Raw genomic sequence first — 8608 nt, 5'->3', positions numbered from 1 at the left:
GTGCCATCCAGATGCAGATGGAAAGGAGAAGTTCTGCAGTTGCCAAGACCTCCCTGGTCTTTGATGAGCCACTGATCTAGGGTCACGAAGTGATATCTGCAGACCTAAGAGTGAATGGATTCTTAGGGAGGAGAGAAAGGAGGAAAGTGTCAGGACCAAACCAGAAACTCAGGATGGCCTGTAAGACAGAGACCTAGGAGCAGCAGAGGCGGTGCCCAGTGCAGGAACAACCACTCCTTATCCCCCACCCCCACGCCCCCAACGAACAAGTGCCTCCTTACTAGGAAGGGTGCAGTGATTGTTCTGACCCCAAACATCTACCACACAGGCCAACGCAGGGTGACAAGAACCAAGGAGGAGTCCCAGAGTCCAAAGAGCGAGGGCCATGAGTGTGCCCGACTTCGTTCACCCACGGCGACCTCGCCCTGCGGGACCAGGGATCTTTCTAGGGATGGGGTCGTGACAGGGCTGTGGATGAAAGCGGAATGGGTCTTAAAGCGGTATTATTCCCTCTTCCTTGCTCTCTCCTCTCCACTTGCGATCTCTGGGTGCCTGGCAGGAGAAATTGGACATCGAAGCCCGTGGGGGCCCGAGGGCATCCCACCTGTCCAGCCCCGCCTCCTCCGGAGCTTGGGGCCACCCAGGGCTTTAGGCCTGCCTGAGAGCCAGTCCTGACCCCGCCGGGCCGTCCAATCGCCTCTTGCGGATTTCCCTCCGCTGGCGCGCGGCGGCGCCGGCGCGTGGGGGCTCGCGCGCGGGCTCGGGCGGCGCGAGCCCCCGCGCGCCGGGGAGCGGCGCATGCGCGGGCATCCTGCGAGCCCGCTGAGGCGAGCCGAACCGCGGCGGCGCCGGGAGCCTAGCAGCGAAGCTGTGAGGGACGAAGCGGCGGCGCGAGAGCGGCGGGGACGGACAGGTGGCGAGCCCTCACCCGCGCCGACCAGGACTGCCGGGCCGCCTGCGGAGCCTCACGGTCCGGACGTGGCGGCGGCGGCATCCCGGACGGCCTGTGAGGGATGCGCCGCCCACTGCCCCGCGCCGCCTGACCTCCCCCGCCTCGGCTCGCGGTGCGCCACAGCCGGGCCCGCGGCCGTCCACGCCGCGCTGTCGCCCGGTCGCCGCGCCCGCGGGGCCGCGCCCGGCCAGGCCATGTGGACCCCCACAGAGGAAGAGAAATACGGCGTAGGTAGGTGAGGCTCAGGCCTGGTCGCGGCGGGGGTTCGGGGGACGCGCCCCTGTTCTCGGCCTCGTGCGGGCCCCGCCTCGACTCGCGCCCGCGCGCCCCCCGCCACGGCCCGCAGGCTGCGCGGCCTCGGCGCGAGGTGTGCGCGGGGTGGGGGCGGCGCGGGCGCGAGGCGCGGGGGTGGGAGCGGGTCTCTAGGCGCGCGGAGGGCGGCAGGGGGCGCTGGCAGCGCAGCCTCGGCAGGTGCGGCCGGCGGGAGGGGCGGGCAGGGCCCCGGCGGCCGCCCGAGGCTTCTGGTGCGGGGCACGGGGCAGTTTTACCCAAGAAGCCAATTTCTGAGAATCTGTTTTCTCTGCTCTCGAACCTCAGTTTTAATGAGTTTCTGACCCTGAGTTGATGAGCCGGATGACTGTTTATTTTTGGACTCAACCTTAAGGGAAAAAAAAAGGGATAAAATACGTTGACATCATTTTCTCTATTCAGAATTTTGCAGACATTTGACTGGAAATGTTTGATCCGTTTTACTTTGTTTTGCCTTCAATATTAGAAAGAGTAATTACGTTACAATAGGAAGTGTTCTTGCACATGCCCCAGTGTTTAGTGTATATTATAGTCATGGTTTTGTTAGGAAACAGATGAATCTGTTTTTAGATGAGACCGTTATTCCTCTTAAAATCCCCTTTAAAAAATCTGTTACAAGTGTTAAACTCCAGAAGCTAAATAATTCTTACAGTGTTGAATTATTTTGAAAAGAATATTCAATAATTTAAGGGCTTGAACATTAGTTTTACAGTGTGTTTTGTGGTGATTATGCAAGAGAGTTCAGCCACATTGCATTATTGTAAGTCACCTGTCATCTTATTTAGTTAGATCGAAAAATGAGTGTACAGGTTTCCCCCCCTGAAGTTTTAATGGAAAATTTTAGATAGTGAAATCTGTCTGAACGTCGACTTTTGTTTCCCATATTTTCTGCAGCTCAATGAAGGTTTAGTTCACAGTTAACTACAAAGTAACTTTTTAACTGTCAGTTGTAACAAACGTCTAGGAATCCCATCAGGCAAATTATGTAGAAATTGAATTATTTAAATTTAAGGACCTGCAGAGAGATCTGTGCTGGTAGAAAATCTTGTTTTGAAAGGCAACTTTCTCAAGTTTTTAATCTGTTATGCTCTAAGGGCACAATGGGACTTCCCTGGTGGCTCAGTGGTAAAGAATCTACCTGCCAGTGTGGGAGACATGGGTTTGAAACCTGGGTCAGGAAGATTCCCTGGAGAAGAAAATGGCAACTGACACCGCTATTCTTGCTTGGGTAATCCCACGGACAGAGGAGCCTGGTGGGTTACAGTTCATGGGGTCGCAAGAGTCAGACCCAATTTAGCAACTAAATGACAAGTGCACGTTGATACAGGCTAGGATGGAAGTGTTGAAAGGAGCCCTAGTGCTAGAGTCTATTGAGATGGGATTGGGAAATGATGTGAAAGCTAGGATTCACCTCTGGGAACGTTTTATCCTTTCTCTTGGAGCATTCCCTAAATACTAAATATATTCTGTGACATGAAGAGTTGGTGGTGTATCTTTCCCATAATTTGCTCTCAGACCTGCTTAATTAGAAAAACAAATAATTGATGTGAAAGTGATCAACTGTCCACTGGCAGCTAAGTAGTAATTTCTTTCCTTCTGGTAGGAACCTCTGAGTAGCAGAGTTGGCAGATTTCTGAGTCCTGGATTCTCTTTACAGGTGTTGTGGGCAAGTTATTTAACATCATTTTCTTCTTCTTTTTTTTTTTAAACATCATTTTCTTAATGTGTAAGTTGGGGATAATATTTACCTACAGGATTGTGAAAACCAAATGAGAGCCTACCAAGTGCTTAATAAATGTTAATTTCTTCTTTTCCCCTTAGTACAGTACTTAGAGTAATAACTGCCCTAGGCATATCCTCTGGTGTGTGGGTTCTGAGATGGAGACAGTGCAAGGTCATCAAGATAGGCATATGTGAATCTCAAAGCACTATGATTTGGTGTGTGATTTACTCAGGAAGATGGGAGGAAATTTCTGCATTTCTGGGACTGTGCGTTTAGCTTTAGAAAAATTTTTCCCTGTGGAGGGGCACAGCATTGGGCACAGGATAGGACTTAAATGCTTCTTAAATGAGAGAGACAGTTATTCTGAAGACATTAGCAATTGTAATTTTGTGTAGTTTATTTGTCCTTTCTGCCAAAGAAACTCCCTTCCTATTTCTCTCATAGCTTTCTTCTACTATCTCTTCCTCAGCTGTGGTCTGAAAGTTCCTGTGTGAATTGTTCAAAACCCAGAATACATTTTTTTTCATAGGCATATTAGGGTTACACTTCTTTGCCGTTTCATAAAAGCCAGTTCAGTCTATAAAGTAGCCTAAACATTATATTTATAGTGAGAAAAACAGTCAATTAAAAATGGGAGTGTTAGCTGCATTGTTTAATTGCTAGCCTGAAAATCTGTTATCATTAATTCCTATGAGAAAATGTTTTGCATTTCAACTTTGATTTTTACGAGCAGATTGGCGCACACATTTCTATCTCTGCTTGCTAATCCACAATTCTTAAAGCAAGGAGGGAGAACTTAGACATTCTTCCCACCAATCTGGATAAGTTGCTTAGATGTTGGTGAGGAAAGGAGTCCTCTGTTGCAGCAGGGCCGAGGAGTCTCTCCCACTGCAGCTGTTCATCTGTATTTGACCTCGATAAGATTTTTGAGATTCTGTAGCAATACCTTAATGCCTTTAAAATCTTTTATGATATACAAATTCTGTACAGGTTGTGACATTTTCAAATTATTTGATTTATTCACTAGGGGCTAAGTGATGTCTGAATTTCTCTTTTCCATTGTAATGTTCTGTGATTGAGTTTAGAGGGAGGGGCGGACACTACTCTTTTTTTTTCCCCCCACGAGAGTTAAAGATGTTTATCAGTTTTCACAATAAATAGCCAGACAAAAATGATCATTACAGTTACAAATAATTACATGCAGTTTGGGGGGTTAAGTAGAGTCATGTGGCAAGTGGAAGTGCATACATGCATATGTTTTCATCTGCCCAGTCTATGTCTTTTGGTTGGTGCATTTAAGTTTGGTGCATTTACAGTTAAGGTAATTATCCATATGTATGATCCTATTACCGTTTTCTTAATTGTTTTGAGTTTATTTTGTGTAGGTCTTTTCCTTCTCTTGTGTTTCCTACCAAGAGAAGTTTCTTTATCATTTATTGTGAAGGTCATTTGGTGGTGTTGAATTCTCATAACTCTTGCTTGTCTGGGAAGCTTTTGGTTTCTCCGTCAAAGCTGAATGAGAGTCTTGCTGGGTAGAGTATTCTTGGCTGTAGTTTCTTCCCTTTCATCACTTTAAGTATATTGTGCCATTCCCTTCTGGCTTGCAGAAGAAACTACCCTTTTTTGAAGATCAGTGATGGGCTGGTCAGTGCTGGGGGTGACAGTCCTAAGGTTGTTTTCATTATACAGATGATGAAACTGGATCTCAGAGATTGTTAGTCCTTTTTGTCCTTCAGCAGTTGAATATTCCTGTTAATTTTCTTCTGGTAAGTGGGTAATGTTTTGTCATATACTTGACCTTTTACTGCCATTCTCTAGTATTACAAGGAGCTGTTCTTTACTGAACCCTTGTAACCTGTGTTCTGACTCCTTAGGTCTCTCTCTCCCTTTTAGAGATTCTCTGCTTTCCAGTTCTGTTGCCATAAATAACTTGGAAAGCCTTGCATCTTTCCATTCTTAATTTTACCTTTTCAGGAAGCTTCGTATTCTAAAGTGCATTAGGTGAGAAAAAAATCCAACCATTTTTGTGAAACACCTGTCTTTTCCCATGTTGATTGCACCCAAACTACCAAGTATAGAAACCAAAGAGTAAGCAAATACTTTTCTCACCCTTTAACAGCAGCAGCAGCAGTAAACACCACCAATAGATGAAATGAGAGTTTGTAATTAAACTCCTAGAATAGAATAGCAGGTTTGAGTATATGTGTTTTAGTTTGGCCACTAAGTGGAAGCTACATCATAAGTCGTCTTTTTTATTCTACTGCATGAGGTAAATTTTGTAATGATTTAAGAGTGATTACTGCTTATTCTTTTTTAATCCCCACTTAGCAGTCTATGAAAAAAAATTTCCTCATTACTGACCAGAATACCACTATTTTAGTTTTGGGATGTCATAATTATTTCTTATTTAAAAACAATGCATATTTTCTGCCTGATTTTTACCTGATTTCCTTCTGGTTTGATTTTCCCCAGATAGAAGAAAAAAATAAACTTAAAAAAAGCCCTGATTTTTAAAAGAAATTTAACTTCTAATAAGCCTGTACTGTAGAGGCATGTGAAGGTAGGAAGGGACTAGGTCTATGAAACCAGATCGAAAGAACCAGTGTTCCCAGAATCTCACTAAGTCTGCTGTTAAATGGACACAACTCTGAAACAGTGGGCCGGCATGGGCTCTTCGGTTACTTGCCTTGTCAGGGAATCCTGTCCTTTGAAGCCTCTGAAAGGGCCCCGTACCTCTCAGAGGTAAAGCATCCATCAGAGGTAGAGAAGATGTCACATACCCAGGACTTAATTTTGTTCTGGAAAGTGGGGATGTGCTTGATGTTTTATGGTCAGGGGTTTAGTGTTTACAGGGAAACTTCCATGTCATGATCCTGCTTGAGCCTGACACCATAATATCACCTGTCCCCACTTTTTTTTAAACAGATGAGAAAGAAACTTTAGCAGAAAGAAATCAAGTGACTGACTAAAGATACTTAAGCCAATGAAGTGCCGATTTGAGATTTGAACCTAGGACTTTGGGATTCTGATCCACAGCTGCTTTTGTTATACCATGTTATCTCTGAAAAGAATTTGTCAGCAGTGTGTGTCTCTGGCTCAAAAAATAAAGGCTTCCAAACTTAAATTGGATAGTTATATTTAAGAACATTTATTTCTATACTAGGCATTTTTATAAGACTGCATAGTATTTATTGTTCTGCTTCTGGATATAATGATTTGCATTGCTGATGGGAACAGATTCAAGGCTTGACAATTCAGAAGGCAGGTTTTTAACAGCCCTGAGGAGTATGTTGGGTACTATTACCCTCCTTTTTTAAAAACTTTTTATTTTATATTGGAGCACAGTTAATTAACAATGTTGTGTTAGTTTCAGGTGTACAACAAAGTGATTGAGTTGTACATACTTTTTCAAATTCTTTCCCCCATTAGATTGTTACAGAATATTGAGTACAGTTCCCTATGCTCTAAGTAGGTCCTTGTTGGGTTATCCATTTTAAGAATAGCAGTGTGTTTAAAAATACATATCAATCTCAAACTTCCCGACTATCCCTCCGCATCACCTCCCCCTGCCAACCATAAGTTCCTTCTCTTAAGTCTGTGAGTCTGTTTTTGTTTTGTAAATAAGTTCATTTGTATCATTTTTTAAGACTCTCCATATAAATGATATCATATGATATTTTTCTTTCTCTGTCTGTCTGACTTCACTCAGTATGACAATCTCTAGGTCCATCCATATTGCTGCAGATGGAATGATTTTATTCTTTTTAATGGCCAAGTAATATTCCATTGTATGTATGCATCACATCCTTTTATCCATTCTTCTGTCAGTGAACATTTAAGTTGTTTCCATATCTTGGCTTTTGTAAACAGTGCTTGCAGTGAAGGTTGGGATGCGTTTATCTTTTCAGACCATATTTTTCTCTGGGTATATGCCCAGGAGTAACTATTGTCTTCTTTTTAAAGAGGCATTTTTAGTAGAGAAGAAAATCAGTGATTTCAGCAAATGTTTATTGAGTGCCTCCTTAAATCAAGATGGCTTTGTTTTGATCTGCCATTCTGTAAGCAGGAAATAATCAGCAGGAAATTATCAACATTTTAACAGAAAAGTCAATATGGAATAATATTTTATAGACTATACAAATGTTATGGCTAATTTTATCATGCAGTGTTATGAGAGAATGTGCTTTAGAAATAAAAAGCTTAATTGTAAATGACACCATTTTCTGTCATTTTTAGACACATTCTGAAGCATGATGTCTCAAAAGAATGGTCATTGAAGTTGAAAGTACTTTTTATTCATACCATACTTTTACACTGGTGCTGAATTTCAGTTTTTAATGGTTTGTATTATGAATCTTTTTTGAATTATTGCATCTTTATTCTTGATGAGAAGAATGATCTGAGTTTATTCGCAGTGTGTAAGCATTATTGGATATGCTATATTAGGACTTTAATTGCAATGTTATACTTTTACTATAATGAACAAATCTGTTTATTATGATTATGCTTTAAAGACTCTTACATAGCCCCTCTTGACAGATTTTGTATAGAAAAGCAAGATTTTTTTTTTCCACATAAAGGTTCTGGGAACTTTAAAATTTTTTTCAGAAGTACATTGCCAAATTATTTTAGCTGTGGCCCAAGTATGTGAGTTGACTTGCTATATCACACATTAGGACATTCTAGTAAAAATAATGACTACGTTGGGAACTGTCATTCAGAAACTTTCTGTTTTTCCACTTATCTACAATAGGAGTAAAACCCCAACCTCCTGCTTCCATCTGTTTCTCCCTCTCTTTTCAGAACTCATTCATGAGCTGTTGTCGATTGATGAATGAGAACAAAAATTGATGGAAGAATTACTGTATGATAAATGAAGAACTTTATATTACAGACTTAGTATCGTACTTTGACTTTTCTTCAAATACATCTCATGACAGTGCCCTCACCACTTTTTGAGATGGCCCATTTTATTGTTAGCTGTGATGAGAACATTCTTCCTTGTTGAATAGACTCCTTGTAATTTCTTATAAGTTTGTGTTCTGTGTCTACGTATAAATAACTTCTGTCTTAGCCCTTCAGTTATTCATAAAATTTTAGAATTGTGAGGCATCTTAAAGATGATCTGGTTTAAGGCTCCAGGGATGGTGAATAAGACCAGTGGCTAAGTGTTTGCTGTGTGCCTAGCACTTGCATGTTACGGCTCAGATTTGATTTTTCAGCTGCATTTGCTGACTTGCTTGTACTTTACACTTTAGCCAAACTGAACTTTCCCCAAGTTCTTCTGTCTGGACTTAATTATACCATTGCTGCCATGTGCCGGTACAATCTGTGCCACCTATTAAACCCTTCTTGTTAATTGCTGCTTCATGTCTTTGTTCATTTTATTTTATTTATTTATTTTTTTGGGGGTGCATGTATCTTTTTGTTTTTTTCTTTCTTTTTTTTTAAATTTTATTTTATTTTAAAACTTTACAAAATTGTATTAGTTTTGCCAAATATCAAAATGAATCCGCCACAGGTATACATGTGTTCCCCATCCTGAACCCTCCTCCCTCCTCCCTCCCCATACCATCCCTCTGGGTCGTCCCAGTGCACTAGCGTTTTACATGCGGTACCTCCTC

The 8608-nt window shown here is 42.3% G+C and overlaps 1 protein-coding gene across 1 annotated transcript in view; it reads left to right on the top strand.

The window, feature by feature from the left end:
• The first annotated feature begins 811 nt into the window (after positions 1-811).
• DOCK3 (dedicator of cytokinesis 3) overlaps positions 812-8608 on the top strand; it is a 287503-nt gene continuing 279706 nt past the window's right edge. The window contains exon 1 of the mRNA XM_055557421.1: positions 812-1183. Coding sequence (XP_055413396.1) covers positions 1147-1183 — 37 coding nt within the window. The 5' untranslated portion in view covers positions 812-1146. The remainder of the gene's footprint in view (positions 1184-8608) is intronic.

This window comes from Bubalus kerabau, chromosome 20 (assembly GCF_029407905.1).
Source record: "Bubalus kerabau isolate K-KA32 ecotype Philippines breed swamp buffalo chromosome 20, PCC_UOA_SB_1v2, whole genome shotgun sequence".
Lineage (NCBI taxonomy): Eukaryota > Metazoa > Chordata > Mammalia > Artiodactyla > Bovidae > Bubalus > Bubalus kerabau.
The sequence above is the reverse complement of the archived record's forward strand: the minus strand, read 5'-3'. Positions and strand labels throughout refer to the sequence as shown.